Below are 24833 nucleotides of genomic sequence, written 5' to 3' on the forward strand. Positions count from 1 at the left end.
GGATGAACTTGGAACCCCAGCTGTGTTCCTGGATTTGAGGGCTGGCAGGAAGGAGGGAGATGACTGTAGGAACTGTCAAGAACACCTCTGTGGGCTGGGCATGGTGACGCAGACCTGTAATCCCAGCACTCAGGGAGACAGAGGCGGAGGATCTCTGAGTTTCAGTGGGTCCAGGACAGCCAAGGCTACACAGAGAAACCCTGTCTCAAAAACCAAACCAAACCAAAAACAAAAACAAAAAATCCCCAAACCAACAAAACCCCACCTCCATGGAGGGGGAAAGCTTTCCTATCTCTGCTTAAACACAGGAAGAGGGCCTCAGGATTACAGAGGTGTCTCCTGAGGGGCCAGGAGCTGCCAGGTCCTGGGGGAGATGCCCTGATAGCTACCTAGATTCAGCTCAGAGTGATTCTTCACCAGGAGCCTCCTACTGACCATGGCATCTTGCCCAGAGCTGGTCCTTGCCATGGCTGAGAAAACTGGTCAGCAGGGAGGAAAGGGCACTGGCTGGAGTACAAGTTGGCCCAGAGGCATTGGTCCAGAGCCCAGGGACATTGGATCTGTACTCACACCCCCTTCCGTAAAACAGACATCACCGGGCAGGAAGAGCCCCAGCAAACTACAACTTGCCACACACCACCAGGGCTCCATGCCTGTGCAACCAGCTAATGTTCATATCCTCTGGGTCTCTCAGAGCCTGAGCCTCACACCATTGTCTCCCTAACCCTCCCCAATGCCGGCACCATAGCACATTCCTGTTGTATCATCTCAGAGTTGGGCACCAATGAGCCCGAACAGATGCCTGCGTGTGATGTGAGGACCTGGCCTCCTCCATCCCACTCCATGCCATAGCCTTGTCCTAGAAACGATGCTGCGCACGCGGCTACACGTACAGAGAGCTGGGCCCAGCACTTAGGGGGAGGATGGCTTCACAACTTTATTCTTTATTGATTACAAATAGGCTGGTATTTAATCTAAATGGAGAGCTGAGGGAGCTGAGTTCTGCAGGGTCTTCATAGTCCCTGTTAATGACAGTTCAACACTGAGTTCAGCCAGCTTCCCCTTGGCCATACCCAGACCTACCTCCCTGAAGGGCTGAGGCCAGAGGCCAGACAGGTAGCTATGGCGCCTGAACATAATCGTTCTGGTGGCCACTAATGCCTACGGGGCACAGTTAAGATGAAGTGAGGTTCTACCATGGCCCAGTGCTGTAGGGAGTCACAGCTGCCATTGTGCCGCATGCCACGTGCCATGCTGTAGTCCCATTACTACAAAGGCACCAGCCCAAGTGAACCAGAGCCGCAAAGAACAGGTGAAAACAGCTGGAGTCAGAGGACTGGGAAAGGGCCGCAGGGTGAGCAGGAACTCACACCACTGGAGATGGCCCTGCCCTGAGCTTGTGTCCTCATCCTTGGAGACAGCAGCAGTGACGTCCAGCTGTGGAGTGGGCCCACCACAGCAGCAGCACCACACTGTCCTCAGCCTGTCTCCCTCACACTCTCAAAGAACCCACGAAACTCAGAGGCATGGGAAAAGCGGGGTTCAAAAATAGCTAGTAGAGCACTTGTGTCGAAGTGGAACTCCTGAGGCCCCATTCCCCTCAGCTGCCACCAGGTGCACAGGGCAGGCAGAACCACAGTGTCCCCATGGCAGCACCTCCACCTGGAGGGCTGGGCAGGGAACATGACACTGTCAACTCAGAACAAACTTTTATTGTGAATGCTGGTCTGATCAGTCCATGGCCACAGGGCAGTGGTAACTAGAAACAGCTGGAAGGAAGGGGGTGGGGTGGGTAAGAGCAGTCAGGAGCAGAGGGCAAGAGAGAGAGCTTGGGAAGGGAGGTGGGGCTGAAGAGGGACCCAGCCAGCTGGGTGTCTGTCCTGGCTGAGAGGGAGCACCCCAGCCTGAAGTCGTGCTGCAGAGCTCTGTCTACACTGGTCTGGCCCGCCCACCCTACCCCAGCGGCAGGGCTTCTGACAGCCTAGAAGAGCCTGCACACTCCAACTGGGGCATCTGGGCTCAGGCCCTTCACTGCTGGGGTGCCATGGCTGTAGCAGCGGTGTTGGGGTGGCATGGGGAAGGAGGATTTCTAGTCCTGGCTCAGCTCGGAGGAGTACCTCCCCTCTCCCACCCAAAGAAGGTACTCCAGAACCCAATCCCAGGAAGACTCAGACCCAGTCTATATGCCAGGCTGAGGCTTAGAGAACTGAGTGGAAACAGGAAGAACCTCCAGCGGGTACAGAAGCCAGAGCAGCCAGGGCCAGCCAGGCAAGCCCGGGATTGTCTCCAAGGGTAAGCCCACCCAGGTCTTTGGATCCGTGGTTCAGGTACAGAGTCAGGGTGGGCAGTCCTACAATGCAGTCACCACGCCCTCCGCACATCACAGGTGCCACTCAAGAGCTTTTGGCGTTCCCTGCTTGGGAGCTTGGGAGGGAAAAAGTTAGGGGAGACCACCACCTTCTGTTAAACTCCCCAAGTCATAGACTGAGGGATCCCTGCTCTGGCAGAAGCTGCTAAGCCCAGAGGTCAGCCCCAAAGAGGGGCTTCTAGCTAAGAGGGGCAACTGGCCAGGGAAGACAGGTGCCTTGGGCTCCTGAAGTTCCCTAAAGGTTCTGAGGATCTCATCGAGACAGATAAGAGATGAATGGAAAGACAGGCAGTCAGCTCTTGGAGGCTGGTGGCCAGCCAGGACTGAATGGAGACTGACAGGGTCAGCTGCACTCCTGCACGCACGCACACACACTCACACTCACACAGACAGAGATATATAATAAAAAGATAGAAATTAAGGGCCCAGATGTATGAAAGATGTGAGGAAGAAGGCAGGTGGGGGGCGGTCAGTCCTTGGGTATCTAGTCCCTCCTCGTCTTATAAATTACAATCCCCCTTGGAAAAAGGGGTGTGGCAACAAGGATGCTCTAGCTGTGGGCTGGAGTGGGCGGGTGTCGGTCAAAGATGCTCTGCCCAGCCGGTGAGCAGTGAGGATCCCATGGGTGGTCAAGTGGACCAGGGGGACATTCAGCAGCCGCTGGCAGGAGTCACACAGGCCCCCTGGGACTTCACCTTGTGGCGCTGGCCCCCTCGTCGCCGGCCCCCACTGCTGGGCTTGGGCTAAAAGAAAGAAAGCAGGCACTTGAGAAGTGAATGCTCCTCTTCGGCAGGGCCAGGCAGTGGGCCAGGCAGTAGCCCTAACCTGGTCAGGGGTTTACAAGGAAAATGCAGTCTTCCTGGCGGGGGAGGGGGGCGATATGTGGTGATGGTTGGGGGAGCTGGTCAGAGAAGCATGAAGGGGATCAGGAGCCAACACACATCACTGCTACCTGGAAGGGCTCAGAAACCACATCAAGGGCAGGGGACTACAAGGAGGAAGAAAGAAGGAGAGAATTGGGGAGGGGGCAGAAAAGAGTGGACACTGGGCCTGTGTAATAGACACATACAGGAACCTACTCCAACAAGACCCAAGAGAAAACGACATGGGACAGGCGTCAGGGAGAGGGGGACTAGGCCTCTGTTAGGACAGGGAAGAACGGGAAAGGCCAGGCAGGTGAGCAATAGACGCAAATGTGGTACCATGATCTGGCGAAGGCCAACCCCCTCATGCTGAGAGGTGCATTAGCAGCCTCTCGGGTGTGGGGTCTCAGCCAAACAGAACCAGCACACCCACGTATGTTCTTATTATGAAGGGGAAGCCTTGGTTGGGTGTAGAGACTCATATGTGTGATCTTAGAATCAGAAAAGCTGAGGAAAACTCCCTTCCTTGAGTTCAAGGCTGGTCTAACCTGCATAAATTTCAGGCCAGTCTGCCCTACAGAATGAAATCCTGTCTTAAAAAAAAAAAAAAAAAAAAAAAAAAATCAAAACAACAAAAAAGGGGAACCTTGATGTTTTTCTATTCTGCTTTATTTCATTAAAACCAAATGCCAATCAGGACCAATTAGAGTATCCCACCACCATGCCGGAGGCCATGAGGCCCTGCTTACCTGTGGCTGGAGACCACCCGATGTGGCAGCCTGTGCGGACCCTAGCGAGGACGCTTCATCCCCGGTTGGGGGGCCTCCTGCCGAGGGCACACCAGATGGACCTCCTTCTTCTCGTTTGCTCAGGGGACCCTTTTTCGTGGACTGCATTTTAATCTGCTGGGGCTTGGAGTTCATGGGGGAGTTGTTGGTTGTTTGGAGGAGCTGTGGAGGCCAAGTGGATGACAGGTCAGAGTCGTCTGCCCAGGTTTGGTTTTTTTTTTTTTTTTTTTTGTATTTTGTTTTTCGAGACAGGGTTTCTCTGTGTAGCCTTGGCTGTCCTGGACTCACTTTGTAGACCAGGCTGGCCTCCAACTCACAGAGATCTGCCTGCCTCTGCCTCCCTGACTGCTGGGATTACAGGAGTGCACCACCGTGAGGCAGATGACAGGAAGGGCCATCCCAGGAGGCAGAACAAAAAGGCCTCCATCCCCGCTCTGAGGCCAGAACCACAGGACTGGTATCCATGCCTTGCCCTGCTTCTCCCTGCCTGGAAAGGCTCTTGCCCTTTCTGGGCCCAACTGCTTTTCCTGCAGCTTCTCTGAACCTTTCCCACCCTGTACTCAGTCCAGCACCCGAGTCAGGGTCTGGGCTGCCCAGAGCTGCTTTGGACCATGCTTTAACTTCAGGCTCCCTGAAGAAACAAAACAAAAGCCTGTCAGAAATCATAAGCTACCACCTAGGAGCAACTGACTCTGAATCTTTCTTGTGGCCCAAGTTCAATCTCAAAGACACAGGAAAAGAGACTGGCTGGCTTCCACAGGACACTACAGTGGGTGCTGTAGCCTCTATCACACTGTCAAGAAGCCCAGATCCTCAAGGACAGGCCTGAGAGAAGCTTCTCAGGAAGAAAAGGCAGCCTGAGGTTCATCCAGTCTCTGACATGGAAGCCATTTCTTCCTCTACCAAATTTCTACCCAAAATCATGGGTGAGGTCCACAGCAGGCAAAAGGTGGGGCTCCAGGAGAAACATTTTGAGCACCGTAAGACCTTTCACCCATGTCCCTCTGATACCCAGCGCTCACTCCAAATGGATCCACCATGCTGTGGGAAGGCCTCAGGCATAGGACAAGCAAACCCCAGGATCCAGAGGTAGCAAGCACATCAGAGGTCAACTCTGTCTCCCCAGACACTGTCCCACTTCCCCCTACAGAGAAGAACCATACCCCAATGCCACCTTCTTTCCTTCAAGACAGCCTCCAAAGCTCAAGACAGGCCTAGGGACAAATCCTGGGCAAGCAAAGACAACCCCAGGAGTCTCAAGAGGAGCTTGTGGTGCTCCTGATTACTAGACTATGGCAAACTGAAGCTCCCACGGGCACATGAATTTATCCCATCATACCTTGGTGATGGTGCCAACAGCCTTGGTGCGACCTTCCCGGAACACCAGCCGCTGATCTATGTGTAGGTACTCAGGGGTCTTGATGAAGCGGAAGTGGACAGTGGCCTTGTCTCCTGTGCGCAGACAGTCTTTATCCATGCTCAGAATGGTAGCTGTCTGCCGGATGCTCCCACAGTGTACTGCCAAGAGCAGAGTCAGGAAACGCATAAACTACCCTGTGCCTCAGGCTAGAGCTGAATCTTCAGGGCAGGACCAGAACTCTGAGAGCCAGATACAGCAGGGCAGCCTACTTCCAGACGCGATCCTGCCTCCTCCCCATCTTTCCCCTTCGCAGGCCTACGTGGCAGAGCCTGAGTGTGTCTGTGTGCACATATGCCTTCCCACAGGACTGTTCCTAGCACCTTGATACCACCAGGCACACAGCTATGCTCAATAACCTTGGCTAAATGAATCCTGGCATATGAGGTCCCTGAGGACAGGTCTGCTGTCAGGGCATCTGCAGGACTGAACAACTAGTATTGCTCAGGGGTTGAACTACAGGAATGGCTTTGCTAAGCAGGACAGAGAGCTGTCTTGCCTGAGGCTGGAAGCACTGGCTTAGACTGCAGGAGTTCCTTTGGGAGGGCCCTTGGACACCTACCCATGGCTTGGTAGCGTGGACTAATTGTGGTGGGGTGGTGGAGGACGAGAATCTCAGCCTCAAATTCCCAGGAGGCCTGAGGGTTCAGGCGTGGGGAAACCATCACCATGCCTTTCCGGATGGATGAGCGCTTTATCTGAAAGGAAAAAGGAGAACACAGCTCAAGGGCCCCGGTGTCTTTCAGGTTTACCCAGCCTGGTCCTAGAGACCAGTATGTCTCTCTAGGGGTGGGAACCACTCCAGCTCAGCCCCGCCCCTCACCACCATCCAAGGCAGACTCAGTGTTAAGCAGCAAGCTAAACACTGCTAGAGGCAGGAAAGACTGCACAGGAACTCGGCTTTCCAGGTGCTGGGCCCTGAAGGGGCTATGAGCACAGGCAGACAAGCATTCAGGAAAAAATCAGTGCGCGTATCCTGACCACCGGAGAAGACAAACCACAGCCCACTTTCCCTGCTCATTTTGGCTTTCAGGAAGGTAGGTGACCCCAGAGCTAACACTCACCCCAACCCCAGGAGATGGAAGACTGAGTGGCAAGAGTATACGGCACAGATCCCATCCATCCTAACCCTAAGGAGGATGGCGCCACGTGCAGGACGGCTGCTCCTATCGGACTGCACTGTGAGCAAGTGACAAGTGCTAAGGCCACAGTGGGAGGAGTAGAGCTCAGGAGACAGACAGTCCTGGCTTGGACAGGCTAAGTCTCCTCCTCTGTGGAAACAGGGTCAGGAGCCCACACCTTGCAATGCAGCACAAGAACTGGAGACAGTAAAAACTTGGCCCAGACTTAGAGCTCAAGGGCAATTTCTGGAATTATCCTCACTCACCTTCTTCAGTGCAAAGGAAGCTGTCTGGCCTCCCCGCACCTCCTTTACAGGCATGCGCTTGCGATGGATCGACTTAACAGCAATGGACAGGAAGTTACCCAAGGGGTCTGGGCCCAGCAGCAGTGTGTCATTCAGCTTGATCAGGCCCCTCAGTGTGGTCCCGGACACCACTGTCCCCACACCCTGCCAAGAAGAAGACCCTGACCTAGTACACCCGTCCCCATCCACAGACTCACACTGAGGTTAGTTAACGTAGGAGATACCCACCAGCCACCCACCCTGTGAAGTCCTACCCAGAGGCACTCACGGGGACAGAGTAGGTGTCATCTATCTGGAACTCAGCAGGCTCTTCCTCCCTGTAGCTGGTGCGGGGCGACAGGAGGTTGAGGAACATCTTGAGCAGATCGAGGTTCTCACCTGTGACATTGGAGATCTGGAATATCGGGCACATCCTAAATGGAAGAGAAGAAATAAGGAAGAGAGGTGCTCAGGCAGCCAAGACCTCCGACCGTCACCTCGTCCCTTTGCCTCTACTCTTAGTGACTTGTCTTGACCTCCAACTGCACGTTCCCCTGAGTGCCTTCACAGGCTAGAGACTCTGAGGAGCTGGAGTGGGGCTGCACCCCCTGAAACACAACCCCCCTTTGGGACCAGCAGCGCTACTGAAGACAGCACCAGGCTAGAGGACAGGCCAAACACCCAGCTGCCCGAAAGCACAGGCCACGTCAGGAGGCAGGTGGCTGCCAGCAAGGCCCTGGCTCTGGGGATGGGAAGGAAGTCACCAAAGGAGGGTCCTGGACCAATGAGCTGAAGAGCCGTGGACTGTGCTCAAGCCAGTGTCTAGAATGTAGACGTGTTAACCTCTGGAGCAAGGGCCTGGCACGGCAATGTTCAACAGACACTTAGGATGAAAAGACTTGTTGAATAAATGCCAAACTGACCTGTGATTGGAGAACTAATGGCGTAACAAGTCAGTGAATCATAAAAAGACAGTGTTCCACCAGCCAAGCCCAGGCTGGCACCTTCTACGTTCCTGACTTCCAGCACTCAAGCATCCTCTGGGGCGCATGAGAGTTAATCTTGGTTGCCGACTTTACTGGATCTAGAATCAACTAAGAAACAAGCATCTAGGGGGCTGGGGACATGGTTCAGAGGTTAAGAGCACTGCCCGCTCTTGCAGAGGTCCTGAGTTCAATTCCCAGCAACCACATGTTGGCTCACAGCCATCTATAATAAGGTCTAGTGTCTTCTTCTGGCCTGCAGGTGTATATGCAGATAGAACGTTGTATACGTAATAAATAAATAAAATATTAAAAAAAAAAAGAAACAAGCATCTAGATGGGACTGAGGCTATTTCTGGGAAGAAGCAAGGAAGCCTCTCCCCCAAGGTGGGCGGAGTTGTAGCTGTATAGAAGAATCCTGGAAGGTCCCTAGTACTGCTTGGTCATGGCAGCTCCTCTAGGGGTGGTCAGTTCAGAGCACTGGGTTCAGATACAAAGAAGTCCAAGAGAGAAAGTTGGGCATGGTGGCACACACCTTTAAATCCAGCACTCTGGAGGCAGAGACAGGCAGATCTCTCTGAGTTTGAGGCTGGGCTATGTAGAGAGACCCTATCTCAAAAAACGACAAACAAAAAATAAAATAAAAATAAACAAAGAGGCCCAAGGGAGAGGCAGGGCTGCCGCCGCCTTTGCCTGCCAACCTTTGCTTCTTGCTAGCGAACGCACCTACCCTTGCTGCCACCATGGCTGCCTTCCTTTACTGACATCACAACCCAGTTTCTTTGGCTTTGCAACATGGACTAAAGACCAGCAGCTTTCCAGGTACCCTCGAGGCCTTCAGTTCCAGACTGGAACCAAGGAGGCCTCCAGCCTTGCAGATGAAGTAACCATGGAGCCCTCAGCCTCTCCATCAAGCAGACAGCCGCCGTTAGAGTGCTCAGCCTGTACCGTGTAAGCCAAGCTAATATAGCCCGTGGCATATGTTCATTCCACCGGTTCCGGCTTCTAGAGAACCCTGGCTAGTCCAGGAAGTTAATAACATCCCCATTTCCCAGGCAAGGATGCTGATGTCTCAACCGGGACTCCAACCACAGAGAGGCTAGTTCAGAATGTGAGCCGCCTACAGAGGCTCTGAACAACACTGTTGGCCTAAGACTATGCAAAGACGGACCTGCCCTCCAACCGTGCCCGAGAGATCATGCTGGAGTGACTGTGCCAGGTCTGTGGGCCTGTGGCTCCCTGTGGCCTGGCTGGCAAGGGTGCCTATTTAGAAGCAAGTGCTTCCCTGGCTTGGCCCTGCCCCATTACCTCTCGGAGCTGAAATTGGAGGCTGTGACAATCACATCGTCTTTGCTCTGCACCAAGACAGGGATCTTCCGGCAGCCTGGTGACTTCAGCAGGCGCTGTAGCAGCTTCAGGGTTTCTTAAAGGGTGAAATGGAACAGAATTAGGGGATACAGCCTTCTCTTTGGCCAGACTTCCAGGGTAAGACAGGTGCACTCAATACTGATGCAAGCAGGAGTCAGAAAGACAGACGGACCAGTGTTAAATACCACAATGCCTGGAGAAGCAAGGAGGATCAAAGCTGGAGGAGCACACATGGCCCTTTCTCTAAGGCCATCAGTCTAGGCACACAGACAGGTGACTTGGGTCCCCGAGGACCATGTTCTTCCCCAGAATGCTCTGGAAGGAATATCCTGGGCATTTACAAAGCTGCAAAGAGCCCCCCACCCCCTTTTTGGTTTTTTGAGACAGGCTTTTTCTATGTAGCCCTGGCTGTCCTGAAACTCACTCTATAGACCAGGCTGGCCAAGCACTCTCAGAGATCTTCCTGCTTCTGCCCCCCCAAGTACATGGATTAAAGGAGTGTGCCACCACTGCCTGGCTGCAGAGACCCTTCTTATAAGACTGTCTAATGGGACAATGTTCCACTCAACTTGCAGCACCAAGAGAGAGATGAAGAGGCCATGTTCCAAACCCTGTGTGGAAGCTTTAGTGGTTAAAGGCCACAAGACTCTTTGCCCAAACTCCTCCATATACATCCTGCTTCAATGATACAGCCCAGTGCCTGCTGCTGGAGACACTGGGGGTGGGGAGAGACAGAGGAATAACAGAGACTCTATAGATCCTGTACTTTTCCGGAACCAGGAGTAAAGAAGAACAGGGGGAAATTCTAGGCTTTGCTTAGGTCAAGAGCTAAAAAGGAGGGAAGAAGTAGAGGACTCGGGCTGATGGACCCCGAGGCTAATCTAACAGACGAGGCTGCAGACAATGCTGGGTTGAGGCTCCGAAGCAGGCCACCCCGAAATGCAGCACGGACAACCCCAGAGGCTGCTGCAGCTGCTTCACTCACCTTGAAGGATGTTGGCAGGACACATGTCAATCTTGGTGACAACCACAAAGACAGGTACATTGAGAGCCAATGCCAGGCCCAGGTGCTCCTTGGTCATCCCCACGATGCCGGCATTGCTGCCCACCTGCCCCAGAAAGGAACTGTCAGCACAAGGAAGACAGAAATTGCTGCTGGGCGGCCAGGGGGCCTCAGCCTGTGGGCAAAAGCTGGGCTGGGCGAAGTTCATTAACCAAGCCCTGGTGATGGGGACGTAACTGAAAAGCCGGCCCTGGTGACAAACCCCCAACACTCAGAAGCCTGAGTTCGAAGCCTGCGTAAGATATCGAGAACCTTCTGGGGCTTGGGAAACTCAGTGACACACTGTCTGGGAAAAAGTAAGCAAAGGCCTGGGGGAGACTTAGAGGTGGCCTCTGTCTTGCACCCACCAGAGGTTCAGTTCTCAGTGCTGAAAACAAACCAAACCAAAAGACCCTCAAATCAAACCAGCTTCTACTTTAGAGGGGCACTTGATGTTTGACACCATAAGGAACTGCCAACACTGCCAGTTGGAGCTCTCAGTATCTATGAGGCAGGAGAGATGCTCAGGGGTTAAGAGCACTGGCTGCTTTGCCAGAGGACCCAGGTTCAGACCCCGTTACCTACACAGTGGCTCACAACTGTCTAAAACTCCAGTTCCAAGGGATCCTATGCTCCCTTTTTGCCCAAGGATACCACACACGGTACAAATACATGCATGTAGGCAAAACGCTCATAAACAGAACAAAACAAACACCTTTAAAAAAAAGTATCTCTGGCAAGAACACAAGAACATAAAGACACTGGCTGCCTCTAGTAGGAAACAAAGGAAAACTTTCTTCTGCATGCTCTCTGTTGCCCTTTAAAACACATTTATGCTCAGTGTGGTGACACAGGCCTTTAATCCCAGCACCTGGGAGACGGAGGCTGAGGCAGGTGGATCTCTGTGAGTTTGAGGCCAGCTTCATTTACATAGCAAGTTCCAGGCTGGCAAGGGCTATAGTGAATTGATCTCAAAAAAACTAATTTTAAAAGAGGTTATTGTATGCGTGTGTATATATGCATACATGTGTGCGTGTATGTAAGTGCATGTGCCTGGGGTGGGGGATGTTAGCATGCCATGGTGGTTTTTGGAGACCAGAGGATAACCTGTGGGAGTTGGTTCTTCCAGGGATCCAGCTCGGGTTGTCAGGCTCGGCAGTAAAAGCCTTCACCACTGAGCCATCAAGCTCGCCCTCTTCATTGCCTTTTATTTTTGTACCATGCAAGTGAGCGCTTACTAAAATAGAATTTTGAGAGGAGCTGCCATCCTGTGCCTGTATGGCACTGTGAACGTGCCGGGACATCTTCACTGTGTCGCTTTTACTTGCTAGCAGAGCCCACAGGGGTCTCCAGCCCAGCTGCTGCCCCTAGCTGGCTACTGCTGGCCTGGGTTAGTGAGCCTCCAGGGACTGGGTATTTCTTCTCACTCCCTTGCAATCCAAACCCAACTCGCTTCATTGTTCCCAGGCTGAACTGAGAAGGCTCTCTTGGTTTCTGTATGTTACTTTTTTTCCTAGAAAATTCATCTCTGAAACATTAACATGATAGTTCATTATTTTTATTATTTATTTAGAACAGAAAAAGAAACAGTACGAGTGTGTAACCCAGGTTGGCCTCAAAGTCATGATCCCCCTGCCTCCACCTCTCAGGGTTGGGATTCTAACCATGAGCCACGACCGAGTGTTTACTCAGTTATTTCTCTGCTGTCTACATACGTTCAATAAGTGGATGATGGCCTAAAAGTCAAACAGAACATTTTTGTTTGATTATCCATCCCATTACCGTCCTTAGTCATTACAGCTCAGCTAGAAAAAAATGGTTTTCATTGTGTGAGGAGCTTGAGTCTTCAGTAAAGACATGATAAGGAGAGCACACACCAGGCTGTGGTACGTTTAGCCGGTCTCTCCAGGAAATTCTAACTAGCTGATCTGGTTCTACACACTGTATACATGCACTGAAATACACTGGACCTCCTACGTGGTAAATTATTACACATGCTAGTTAGTTACAACACAGTAAAAAAATAAAAAAAGAAAAATGTTGATTTCCAAACCCTTCATGTTTAAAAAATACAGCCAGTGGTGGTGATGATGGCTGCCGTGGCCCACGCCTTTAATCCCAGCACTTGGGAGGCAGAGGCAGGTGGATCTCTGTTCAAGGCCAGCCCGATCTACAGAGCTAGTTCCAGGGCTACACAGAGAAACCCTGTCTGAAAAACAAAAAATAAAATCATACAAAATAAATGCAGAGTAGGATTTTTTTTTTTTTAAATGTCATTCATAGGGAGAACTGGCTGTTCTTCCAAAGGACCCAGGTTCAATTCCTAGCACACACAAAGCAGCCCACAACTATTTATAATCTAGCCTCTGGGAATCTGACACCCTCTTCTGACCTCTGTGGGCATTGGGCACACATGTGGCAGGTACATAGACATACAAGTGGGCAAAACAACCAGATACAAAAAATTTTAAATTTAAAAAGGTGTATTGGTGTATATTTACACACATGTAGCAGTCACACATGTAGCAGGTCTGAAGACTACTAGGTGGAGTCGGTTCTCTCCTACCTTTACGTGGGTGCTGGGGATCAAACTCAGGTCGCCAGGCTTGCTTGGCAAGCCACTATACCTACTGAGGCATCTTCCTCACCCTCTAAGCCCTTCTTACAGCCACAGCCCAGAGGCCCCTCTGGACTTCTAGAGATGCCTGCTGCTGCTGCAGCTTTCCTCGGTCAAGAGCATAGGGGACTGCCCTTTGCAAGGCTCTGCTGGGAAGCAAGAGCAGCTGCTGTGATCCCAAGAAGTGCGGGTGAGGAGGGTGTGTGTGTGTGTCCTGGCAGCACTGTCCTCCTCTGCAGTCCAGCTGAGAAGCTGTCTGTGGGCAGCTGGAGCAAGTTTTCCAGGACCAGATGCCTGTGTCTGCTGCACTTAGGAGTCTGCTGAGGAGCCAGGAGGGCGGAGGGGCTTTGAAAGGACTTGGGGGAGGAAAGCTCACTTACTTTGTATGTGTGCGCACCCTCTTCCTCCTTCCCTCTCCCCCCAAAGCTGTGCACAAAGTACGGGAAGCTCAGCAGAGCGCATGTGCACACCCAAGCAAAGCCAAGTCCCTGCCCCTCTCCTTTCCGGCGATGCCGCACGATGCGCCACTCAAGCATCCATGCTCTCTGGGAACCCAGGACCAGGAAGGCCTACTTCCCACGGTCAGTGCCTCCAGTTGAGCCCAGGGCGGCATCCCCACGAGGGCTGTACAGCAGCTACCACTTCTCCCTCCCAGGCACTGAAGACAGCACCTCAGGCCCTGCTGACTGCGGCCCTTGCCTCCTGAGGGGCTCTTCTCCTTCCTTCCCCAGGCCGATCTCAGAGGGTACCATTTGGGGTCACCTTTTGAAGTACTCCAAGGTGCAGGAGAAAACCTTTCTGAAGGCGCGAAATAATGAGAAAGCCACTATGTCTTTCCAAAAATGCACCTGCAAGAGATGCCCTACTTTATACCAAGAGTCCCCTTCATGATCTAAATGCAGAAGAGAGGTCAAGGTTCTCTGTGGAGAAGACCACAGAGCTCAGAGGACCGGGCTCCCTGAGACCCCGAACTTGTCATCCTACCACCACCAGCAGGCCCCAGTCTCAGAATGATCCTAACCCTTCGCACAGCATCTCAGATCCGCCCCTCCCCCCCAGGGGAGCCTCACACTTACCATGAGCATGCAGAAGTCAGGCAAATGGCCAGTCATGCCAAAAACAGTGGTCTTCAGGTACTTCTCATGGCCAGCCAAGTCGATGAAGGTGATCACCTTAGTGGACTTCTCACAGATCTTTGTCCATTCCAAGCTGCCGCCATGGCTGTCAGGCTTGTTCACTACATTGCCTTCGCTGTCAAAGCCCAGAATGTCATTGCCCACGCTGCTGGTTCGACCAGATTCGATCTCATGTTTATGGCGGAAGAGTTTTTGGCGGGCAAAGCCACGGCCATTGTCCAACTCTCCATGCGTCAGGACTCCTAGGAGCGTGCTTTTGCCAGCGTCCACATTGCCCACCACTGCCACCCTGCATGGACAGGAACCCAGTGTGAGAGCTGGTCCCTGAAAAGACTCCTCAGCCAGAGGCTGGGCCCCGAGTGCAGGCTCAGCCCAGGACTCTGGCTCAGGACTTCCCTGTTCCCGGCTGAGCAGAGGAGAACATTCCTGGAGTTGTTTCCAAGGTGTACAAAGTCAGTCAAGAGTCCTGGCTCCTTCACCTACAGCCCTAACCCCACCGCTGAGAAGATTCCCCAAGTTATGAAAGGCAAAGAATCTCCCCATCTTCCAACTTCCAGCCTCAAGCAGATGGTAAACTCAACAGAGCCACAGGGCAGCCACAGAATGATGGCTCGGCCTTCTCTTACATGTCCCGGATAGAACACCTACGTGGAACTCAGAAACAAAGAGCAGAACTGACAAGACCATGAGTCTCTGCACTCCCCCATCTTATGAAAACGTAGAGCTGGCAGGCAAGTGTCACAGGCCCTACCACATTCTCTGTGATGCCCCCAGTCATGTGGCAGGGGCCCTGCAAGCCCCAATTCTGAGACCTCACCTGACCTCCAGGAAGTCACTGTCTCCGACTCGTTTCCTGACTAGGTAATCGCGCACGCGGCCACCAGCTTCTTGACGCTCACGCAAGAGGATGACATCAGCCTCTATCTGCTCCGCCATGCTCTTCACTGTGGCATAGGAGGCCTCCATGTCAGCTTCACTCAGCCCGTACTCAGTCCCATCTGGTGACAAGAGCCCAGACATCAGGAGGAGAGAGAGTCCTGACCAACCAGTCTGCCAGTAAGCCAGCCAGCTGACTGTACCTAAACGGACTCCCTCCTGGCACTGCAGAAAAACACTAACAGCTCAGGCATATACAGAGTTAATGCTTGACAGGGCCACAGCTTCCCCTTAGCAGGGAACTGGGTAATTCATTTACGAGTCACCGAGATTCTCCTTGAACTTATGCCAAGCTTCGTATTAGATCCTGGCAATATAGGTGCCCTCAGTGAGCTCACTGCCCCAAGGGAGAGACACAAGAAATTGATTAATCTCAATACACTTTGGGCACTACCCTGCAGAGCTGAAGAAAAAGAATGCAAAGCAGGGCCTAGAATGCGGAGGGCAGCTTTGGGTCTTTAGAAGTTGAGAAAAGAGCATGTAGAGGAAAGACGTCACGCAGAGAAGCAAAGCCCGAAGCGTGGCAGACCGTGACCAGCCAGGGCCAGAGAGACGCACAGTGTGTTGGGAGCAGGTTGGGGTCAGGGAGCAGCGAGAAGTGGAAGCCGGCATGACACCAGACTGAAGCAAACTGTTTGCCTCAGGCAGGACAATAACATGGTCAGAGCAAGGTGGGCAGGATGACCTTCTAGGTGATAAGCAACAGGTCAGAAGCAGGAGCCCAGCAAGAAGAAATTCTAATGCCCCAGGCAAGCAAGGAGGGCGGGAAGATGGAGGGAGATGATGGTATGTGCTGGTTATCTTAGAGATGGTTTTTAATTAGGGTGGCTCATGTGTGGTATCCAGCCAACAGCTGAAAAAAAGACTTCAGTGTAGGACATGGAGGGAGGCAGGAAGAGATGGGGCAACGAGCTTCCTAGAGTCTAAGAACAGCAATGCACCAGGTGCTCCTGTGCATGATGGGGTGCAGTGTTCACCCCTCCCTCAGCACCTCTCTTGGTTCCTTCTAAGAAACCCTGTAGCACGGTACCCTCTTCTGCGTCACCATCCAAAGACCTTGCCAGGCCAAGCCTGTTCCTCCTCCTCCTCCTCCTCCTCCTCTTCCTCCTCAAGCTCCCTAAGCAAGCTCATCAATTCCAAGATAAGGAAAACCACCCCTCTTTCATGGTCTCAGCTCACATTTTGAGCTACCAACCATCTCAATTCTTCTGACCACCAAGGAACTCAGAAGATGACCCCTGCTGACATTTGTCCCCAGTGCTCTGAACGGACCACTCCTAGAGGAGCTGCTGTCATCAAACATCACCAGTGGCCTCCCAGCATTCTACATGACTATACGCCTGCCCAGCACCCAGCCAGAATTCTCTTGATGTCTCCCTGCTCCTGTCCTGAATGCCAGCCTCTGCCAGTCCCCCCACCAAAGGCCTCTTCTTCCTCCAACCTCTTCCCTTAGCTGCCTCATTCTATGGCCTCAACTGTCACTGCCAAGACTTCACGAACGCTCTTACCTAGCACTAGCGACCTCTCCATGCTCCACAACCTCTCCAGTTATCCAGTGGCCTAGATGAGAACTCCCAGAGGTCTGACAGTCAGACTCACCCACTCACATTTCAAATAGTGGCCCACGAATTGTCAGCACCAATATAGCACCAGATATTCCCTGTAGCCCCGTAAGGTGGGTTTGGAAATTCCAGCACTTGTGAGGATGAGGCAGGAGGATCCTAAGTGTGATGCTCCCCTCAAACAAAAAGAAAAGAGGGAAGAGGGGAGGAAGGAAGGGGAGGAAGAAAAACAAGGTAAATAGAAAGCAGATACTTCCGAGGTGGGAGGCCGCAGAGCAACCTCGGGGTAAACTGCTGTCCTTCTTGCCGTTCCCATTCTGATAAAGACAAAACTTTGCTTCTGGTCACCTCGGCATACCCCTCTTACCACCCCAGCCCTGCCGAGTCCAGTTCTTTCTGGTGTCCTTCTTTTGCTGCCTGATTCTGGCCCTTAGTCTATTCGACACCTGGTCTCAGTGAACCTAGTCTGTGTCTTCCCCTTGCACCTCCCCCCCATAGCTTTCCTACCTCAAGTCCAGCACAGTACCCACACATTTAAGCTCCCAAAGAAACCATAGCTCTTACAGTGCCACTTTCACATCAAAATCTCGGAGTGCCTTTCCAGAACTGACAGGATTCCTTCCAGCTCTGATCCCTTTAAGCCCCTCCCCCACTCACAGGCTCCCCACATCAGCTCTATCCCAGTGCAGGTGACCCAAGGGCTCATCTCCCGGGGTTCACACACAGTTCTAGCTCTATGGTCACTCTCAGCCAAGACAGCAACCGATCAGCATGTTTTCTCTTGGCAAGATCCTTTCAGCTCTGCTCAGAGACCACCCAAGCATTGGCCTTCCTTACAGCATTTGCAACTCCCTACCCTTGTGCAAAGGGGTTTTTAGACAGGTGTTCCAGCAACTACACAGATGGATCTTGAGGACGGGGACCATGTCTTAACCATTCTCTGGTGAATGGCTTTCCTACCTCAAGTCCTCAAATGTGTAGACAATGTAAAACAATTGACTCAAGAAAGAAGACTGGGCGGAGGGCAGAAGGTTCTCAATGCACAGCTGAGCGCCAGCACCTCCTAAATGAGGGAAAGTTGCCATCCTCACCAGACTAGCTACTTTCTGTGCTGCTTTCTAAGCCAGGGCCTGGCACCAATGTCACCTTGACCATCAGAGCTCTCAGGTGGTCATATTACACTTGTCTAGCATGCACCACTTTCATCATGTTAGGAGGAGACAAAAGCCAAGGAGGAAAGCCAGAGTCCAATTTCTAAAGCCCATGGCAGCCCTCATCAGATTTCTGTCCTGCCGGCTCCCTTACCACAGTGTTCTTCTACTCCAGGTGCTGTGACATATTCCCAGGCTTTGGGGACACAAGTCTCAGCTCTTTGGCATGGCATTCAAGGACCGTAACTGGACTCTGCCTACCTGTCCCTCCTGACGTCACCTTCTCCTCTGCTTAATAAAGTAAGTACATCTGGCCCCCAAATACCCATCCCCAATGCCTCCATGCCCCTGGGCATGTGGTTTCCTCTGCCCACTCACCACTGCTCACAGACAAGCAGCTCCTCTGTGAGGCCTGCTCCTGACGCCTACAAATACACAGCACCGCGTCCCTTGCTGTGCCATCTGGCTGATCTGGCTGGTTAGGCAGGTGTCCCTCCCTCTCTCAGTACTCCACGTGGGCCCCTCAGTTGAAGAGGATGACCCTCCCTGACGGAGAACCATTCTTCAGTGATGAGTATAATGAAACGACTGTGTTCCCCTGCTGGAACCTCCAAACGAGCTCTCAAGTCATGAGTCAATATTTAAGAGACAATCAAGGCTCTTTTTGCAAAGCAATCCCATAAGTCAGCTCCAACCCAGGACCCTGGAGAGCTGCCACCACTAACACTAACACTGCTACGCCAGGCGCTCCTTGAGTTCTCACGTAGCTCTCACTGGGGCATCATGAGATACTCACATTTTCTTACTACTTACATTTTGAAAGATTTTATTCCTAATTAAATGTATGTGTGGGAATGTGCACATGAGTTTAGGTGTTCAAAGAGGACACAATAGGGTGTCAGATCTCCAGGAACTGGAGTTATGGGTGGCTGTGAGCCTCCTAACATGCATGGGAATCGAACTTGGGTCCTCTGGAAGAACGGTACACATACACACTCTCCAGCTCAGTATTACCTGCATTTAAGACAAGGAAAAAAGTCAGCAGGTAAAACCAGACCTTCCGGGCTCCAGACCCCGGACTCCAAACTACCATACCATTACTGACTTGCTCCTAAAATATCAACCATAAATGAAGAACATATAGGTATAACGCACAGTCCCCCAGGATTTTGTACATGGTTTTAATGTGTTTATCTGTGAAAGATTTCTCTGAGGAAGCCTTCCTTGTCTCCAAGCTATGGCAGAAGGCCCTGGTGGAGGGATGAAACCCCAACACAGAGGAGAAACTGGAGATGAAGCTGGCCTCTGGGGGCCTTGCCATCCATTCAGTCCTGTGTGATGCTCAACTTGTTTAACTAGTTCCGATCTGAAGGGCTCACCAAGGTGATGCGTGCCTAATGCTAGGGCGTGTGGGAGATGGACAAGTGAGTGTCTGGCATCTTACCTTCTAAAGGAGGGTTAATCAGATGTGTGCTCTGGGTATGGTGAAGCTCACACTGCATTAAAGAATGGGAGAAAATGAGAGCCTAAGTCTTTTGGTAAGACCGAGGCAGGAGCATCAAGAATGTAAGGCCAGCCTGGATTATAAGGCAAGACCCTATTAAAACAACAAACAAATAAGAGGGCTGGGTCTTCAAAGACTTGCTCCTCCACTTGTCAAAACTGACCTTTGTGTGGTTTCCTACAAGGCAGGAAATGGCCTATGACTGGCTTGTCTTCTTAGGGCAGGCCAGAGATGTACCTGGCAAGCTTGCACAAAGAATTGATAATCTCTTACCACCAAGCAGACAGCCCTTTCCTGAACCTGCTGCCTAGCAGCACTTGGCAGTGCTGACTGCCTCCCTCCCTTCCTTGACAGGTGACCATTTCGCCTATCTCTCCGACCATGCCTTCTTTTAGGCGATAGGAGCCACAGCCAAGGGGTGGCAGGAGTGGGAAGGAGAGGAGAGATAAGAAGGGCATGGTAGGATTTAGAAGCTGAGCCTTTGTCCCTGGCTGTCATCTGGAGGCATTTTAAAACACTGTTTTCTCTGAGATTATTTGTGAATATAGCATCTTTCTTCCTGAGAGGTGAGGACCAGCTTCATTCTGCTGTTTGGCTTTCCGTTGCTGAGGACAGAGCGCAGGGCCTTGCACACACGAGGGGAGCATTCCACTGCTGACCCACAAGCCCAGGGAGCCATATTTTAAGCATCCAAAAGTGCTTTTGGAAAGTATCGAGCTTTAGAAGATCCATATGTCAAATAAATGAAGATCAAAATTCTTCCTCCCAGCAGTGAGGATTCACCCAGACCTTGCATAAGCTAGGCAATGAAGCACTGCCCCTAGGCTACACCTCCAGGTTTCAGGATGGTTTGGAATTGGCCATACTCCTGCCTCAGCCTCCGGAATACTAGATCACAGGCATGCACTCCCAAGCCTGGGAGAAGGGCTGTGACAGCTCCTTAACTCAGACTGTTAAAGAACTATTCCTTTGGGGGCTGGAGAGATGGTTCAGTGATTAAGAGCGCTGTCTGCTCTTCCAAAGGACTGGGGTTCAATTCCCAACACCTACACGGCAGTTCACAACTGTCTGTAATGCCAATTTCCAGGGATCTGACAGCTTCACATTAAATGCACATAAAATAAAAAATTAAATAAATTACATAAAAAAAGAACTATTCCTTTGCCTTTATATTCATTTATTTATTGCCTTCCTACAAGTCTGCTAAACAAAAAAAAAAAGCTGCCCCTAATGATGCACACAGGCCCAGCCTGGGCTTCTTGCAAGAGATCCTCAACAATTTCAGTTTTCGTTTCGGGAAAGAAAATGTTCTGATAAAGATGGAGGTAGAAAGCAGAAACTAGGAGTGACTGGAGGGTGGGGTGGGGCTGAGGACAAATCTAATTCCATGGTGGCATCTGGGACGGGGTCTGCCCCTCTCTAGCCCTGGAGGCTCCAGCATGATCAATCGGTAGGATGGAGGACAGTATCCAGAATGGCCACAAGACTACCAGCCCGACCAGATCTTGTAGGGGTCAGGAGGGATCTCTGATACCACAGCTGTCCAGACCGAGTGGTCAGTGTGGTCTGGGCCAAAGAAGCTTGATGGAAGAGAGGAATTCTGAGTATCTCTTCCTTGGTAGCTTCAAGAAGAACCATAGAGAGTCTCAGCTAAGTAGAAAAGAGAAAGCAATGGGATCCATAAACAGGGCCTGGAGGGGAGGACCTGCAGTTACCCAAAGCAGGTCTACACCGACCTACTCCTTGCTCCCTTACCTTAGATAAGAGGTTTCCTTGCTTAAAGTTTCAAATCACTGGATGCAAATGAGGAGTCCTGAGGTGGAGAGGAAACATCTGTAGGGCCCCCTGGACAAGGAACCTGGACCCCAAACTTATCTTGACCACAAGGTAAGGAGCTGGCATGCAGTTGCGGGTCCCTTCCCCCACACAGTTGTGCAGACACTACAGTGTGGCTGCACAGGAGACACGCGAGTTGAAAAGGTGGTGCTGGTGGGAAAATGTGCACTAAATAATTGCTTAAAACAAAGGAAAGGAAAACTATGCTCACCTGATCCCTGCCCAATGACATATATGGTCTCTCCGCATCCCTCGTCCATCCTCTCCCACATCTGCCGAAGTAGGCTGTCATACTGCTCTGATGTAGGGCTCACTAGAATCAGCTAGAAGAGAAACCAACAGCCTTAGGACCGCACTCACTACAGAGCACCACAGCCAAAGCTGACCAACAGCCTGCCCAAAGACCTTCACCACACCCCAGGGCAGGGGAACACAGCTATGCCGACCCCCTCATGTGCTCGCTGCCTCTCCTAAAACTGCCTCATGTGACCCGGAGGATACACTAAAATGAGTATGTCTGTGCCACAGACCACAGGAGGAGTGGTGTGCACAGCCTGCCTCCTGCTGCCTCACAAGAGGTCCCGAACAAGGGAGAAGAGAGTCTGACGCTGAGGGGAGGCTGTCAAGCAGTGCTTTGCACCTCGGCAAGGTCTTGCAAGGTCTACTTTGGTGTGCATCGGGGAGTTCAAGATCGGACTGCTCATTGGCAGCCACGTACACCGCCACAGCCCAGTGCTCCCATAATAACAAAAGAATTCTGTTCTACCTTGCCTAAGCTATCTTGATCACTACAGCGAAAGCTGCCTGCAAAGGCCATCTTTGTCAACAAAACCCTACTGCCACTAAGGTTAGTATTATTAGTCCCACAGCTGTGTAAGCTCTGTCAATATCAAAGTATCAATCACTTAGTTGGGGAGGCCATTGCCATCAGGCATGTGGATTCCAGTCTCTAGTCACGCCTATGTGGCCTTGGACAAAGAACTTAACCTTTCTAGTTTATAGAATAACATATAAACCATTTAGGCTGGCTCGTGTCTTTGATACCAGCACTGGCAGCTTGAGGCAAGAAAAACTGCTAGGGGTTTGAAAACAGCCTGGGCTACAGAATGAACGCCTGTCTCACAAAACAAAACAAGCAAAAACAAACAAAAGCATCTAGGCCAGGCTCAACTAACACTCATTACAAAGTTATCTTCACCGGTCATTTCTACAAAAACTCTGCATGAACCTCCCCACCATTAGTCATTAATTGCTTTTCTTGCTGGAAGCGCTCAGAGTCCTACTGCCCCACATTTAGCTACAGTGAGGGTTTACACCTTGAGTGTCTACTCTTCTCAGGACTTAAACCTATTCAATCCACTCCTTCTCTCCTCCACCCGCTCAGCTTTTCTTTCTTTTTTTTTCCAGCTCTCTCTCTCTCTCTGTCTCTCTCTTTCAATTTCAAAGTATTTCCCCAGGTCTGAGATTAAGTAACAGTTTCTTACTCATGGCAATTTAAACATAATGGTCAAAAAAGGGTACCACCCTCTTCACAACTCTGTCCCAGTTTCCCGCTGAGTTTTCTGGTTTCTTCAGCTCCCTGACCATGTACCAACATTCAGCCGGTCCACTTCCAACACGCCCACTCGACTCATCAGAGTTTGTAATTGTAACCCGGATGCTGCCAGGGTTCCGCCGTCTCCCTCATCTCTTACGGGGGTCTCCCTGAGCTCTGCCACCCTCACTATGGTGTTAGAGGAACTAGGCAGGACCACCGTGACAAAGTGGAGCTACCTTGCTTCCAAGTGCCCAGGAGAGACTGGAAGGAGAAAGAACAGTTGGGAATTGCTTACTTAGGTAAGCAGGGAAGGGTTCTTTCCAGTTTGGAGCCAAGTTTTGAGATGCCACAAACATTCTCAAAGCTCTATAAAATCTCCCATCTAAGTAGTAATCAGACCAGACCCAGCTTAGCCTCAGATCAGACTAGATCAGGCTCGTTCTGCATAGTACCGCCACAGACATCAAAGCTCCATAAAATCTCTATTGTAATTATCCTACAAAGGGCAGGGGATGGGGTTGCGCTGTCTTCTACCAGCTGCCTTTTTATCCCCATAGGGAATCACCCTCTATCTAGTCCAAACATTTACTGAGTCTCTGATGTGTATCTAGTACTATAACAATGTCTTAACATACATTTCAAATTTTTGCAACACAACTGTACTTTCTTGACAGCTTGAGAACTGAGAGGTTAAACTTTCTTAAGGTCACAGAACCTTTCTGATGGCAAGAGCTGGAAAGGAAACCCAGCCTCCCCTGGCCCCCCAAGTTGGCATTAGTTTCTTTAGTGATGTTAAACACTTTCTAAGCACAAGTTACATCTCATACTTGACTTTATTTTCCACAATGCCACGCAAATGGTGAGATCTTAATTTCTGCCTACCTTCTCAACAACTCAGAAGACACTATTTAAAAACGCCCTTCCTCATTCCATGCATACAAGAGGTGGCCCCGCTCCTAGGTGGCAAGACTTCGGGTCATGCCTATCTTTCTATTAAAAAAAAAAAAATTACAAGGTGGGGGTGAAGCGTGCCACGGAGTGCGTGTGGACGGACATCCGAGGACAACCTGTGGGAGTCAGTCCTCTCTTTCAGTAGGTGGGTCCAGGGGATTGAATTGAGGTCGTGAAACTTAAGAGGCCAGCAAGCGCCTTTACCTGCTGGACCATATCCTCAGCCCCACCTTTTTATTCTCTTTGGGTGGACACGGTAAGTGGACACTCCTCGGACATCATTCTCGCCGACTGAACAACTACTTTCTGTTTCCTTTCCCGAGGATCAGGAAGAGAACCGGCTGCCACCCCTACACTCCCTGAGACTGGCTACCTGTCTCCGCGAGCATCCCGCCCCCCTGCCCAAGCCACCTTGACCCTCGGTCGTCCGGGACGCTCCCGGAAGAGGAAGACCCCATGTCTCGGGGACCCCTCCTGGGAAGGACGGACGGGCCCACACGGGGCCAGGGACGCAAGGCGCGCGGCCGGCCTCGGGAGCCCCGTTCCACGTGGCGGAGCCAAGGGGCAGCGATCGAGGCGGGAGCGGGGAGCGCGGGAGGCCGGGTGGACGCCGCCGGGCGCGGGGAGTGGGCCCGGGCCCCGCAGGTCCCGAACCGCGGCAGGTGGGCGGGCTGCGTCCCTGCGGCGTCCCACCGAGCCGCGCCACTGGTCGTCCCGAGGACCGCCGTCGCCTCGGAGACCGCCCGGCCCCTTCGGGTGCCCCCGGCCCCGCCACCGCCTCCCAGGCCTACCTTGCTGGTGAGGTCCAGCTCCGGCTCGCCGTTGAGCGCCTCCCCGTCCTCGCTGCAGTCCGAGTCGAAGCCACCGTGGAGTCGTGCGGCGGCCGCGGCTGCCCGGGCCGCCCCCGGAGAGCTAGGTTCGGGGGCGAACATCGAGGCCGGCACCGGCGAGTCCACCGGGGAGCGACTCCGCTCCGCCGCCATCTTTAAGAACTTAGGCTAATTCGCAGCCGGCCGCCCGCCCTCCCTCTCTGGCTCATTTAACTAATTTATGCTCAGTCCCGCCCCCTCGTTGGAATAATTTATGCGCAGCTTCTCCCGCCTCCCGGGAGAGACATAGGCGACCCAGTCTCTCGGCCACCAATCGCTGCAGCCCGCTCGGACGCCTTAATGAATAATTAATGAGGAGGCTCAAACCCCAACAACAAATGTCGGAGGCATCGGGAGCCTTGGTCCCACCTCAGGCGGGGCCAACGCGGCGTGCACGTTGCCTGCCTGGATTCTTCCCGCCAACGAGAGCGGAGCAGAGGTTTGACTGACTGGACAGCAGTCCAATGGAAAGAAGCACCCGTGCCCCGCCGCACCGCCCC

General features: G+C 52.1%; 1 protein-coding gene across 3 annotated transcripts; it reads right to left on the reverse strand.

Annotated features, from left to right (window-relative positions):
• Window positions 1-1697: 1697 nt before the first annotated feature.
• On the reverse strand, window positions 1698-24490 carry Gtpbp1 (GTP binding protein 1). 3 transcript variants are annotated; one of them, XM_021652421.2, is made up of 12 exons: window positions 24256-24490; window positions 21188-21299; window positions 14805-14985; window positions 13928-14276; window positions 10178-10301; window positions 9133-9247; window positions 7131-7275; window positions 6824-7006; window positions 5999-6134; window positions 5359-5537; window positions 3981-4181; window positions 1698-3111 (listed from the first exon to the last, which is right to left on the reverse strand). In XM_021652421.2, exons 1-12 carry the CDS (start codon window positions 24445-24447, stop codon window positions 3019-3021), a joined length of 2010 nt encoding a protein of 669 aa, XP_021508096.1. In that variant the 5' UTR covers window positions 24448-24490; the 3' UTR covers window positions 1698-3018. The 3 variants fall into 3 exon arrangements, with proteins under 3 accessions (XP_021508096.1, XP_060245018.1, XP_021508098.1); XM_060389035.1 differs by lacking the exon at window positions 21188-21299 and having other exon boundaries at window positions 24256-24377; XM_021652423.2 differs by lacking the exons at window positions 21188-21299; window positions 24256-24490 and adding an exon at window positions 16531-19222.
• Between the last annotated feature and the right edge of the window lie 343 nt (window positions 24491-24833).

The sequence above is a fragment of the Meriones unguiculatus genome, chromosome 8 (assembly GCF_030254825.1).
Source record: "Meriones unguiculatus strain TT.TT164.6M chromosome 8, Bangor_MerUng_6.1, whole genome shotgun sequence".
Lineage (NCBI taxonomy): Eukaryota > Metazoa > Chordata > Mammalia > Rodentia > Muridae > Meriones > Meriones unguiculatus.

Bases quoted from the DNA above. Each gene is read 5' to 3' on its own strand.
- Gtpbp1 (XM_021652421.2), bottom strand. From the start codon at position 24,447: ATGGCGGCGGAGCGGAGTCGCTCCCCGGTGGACTCGCCGGTGCCGGCC. The intron at 6,135-6,823 runs GTGAGTGAGGAT...TTTTCCTTTCAG, and splicing joins CTTCCTTTGCACTGAAGAAG to ATAAAGCGCTCATCCATCCG. The intron at 5,538-5,998 runs GTAGGTGTCCAA...TGCTCTTGGCAG, and splicing joins TCCACGCTACCAAGCCATGG to TACACTGTGGGAGCATCCGG.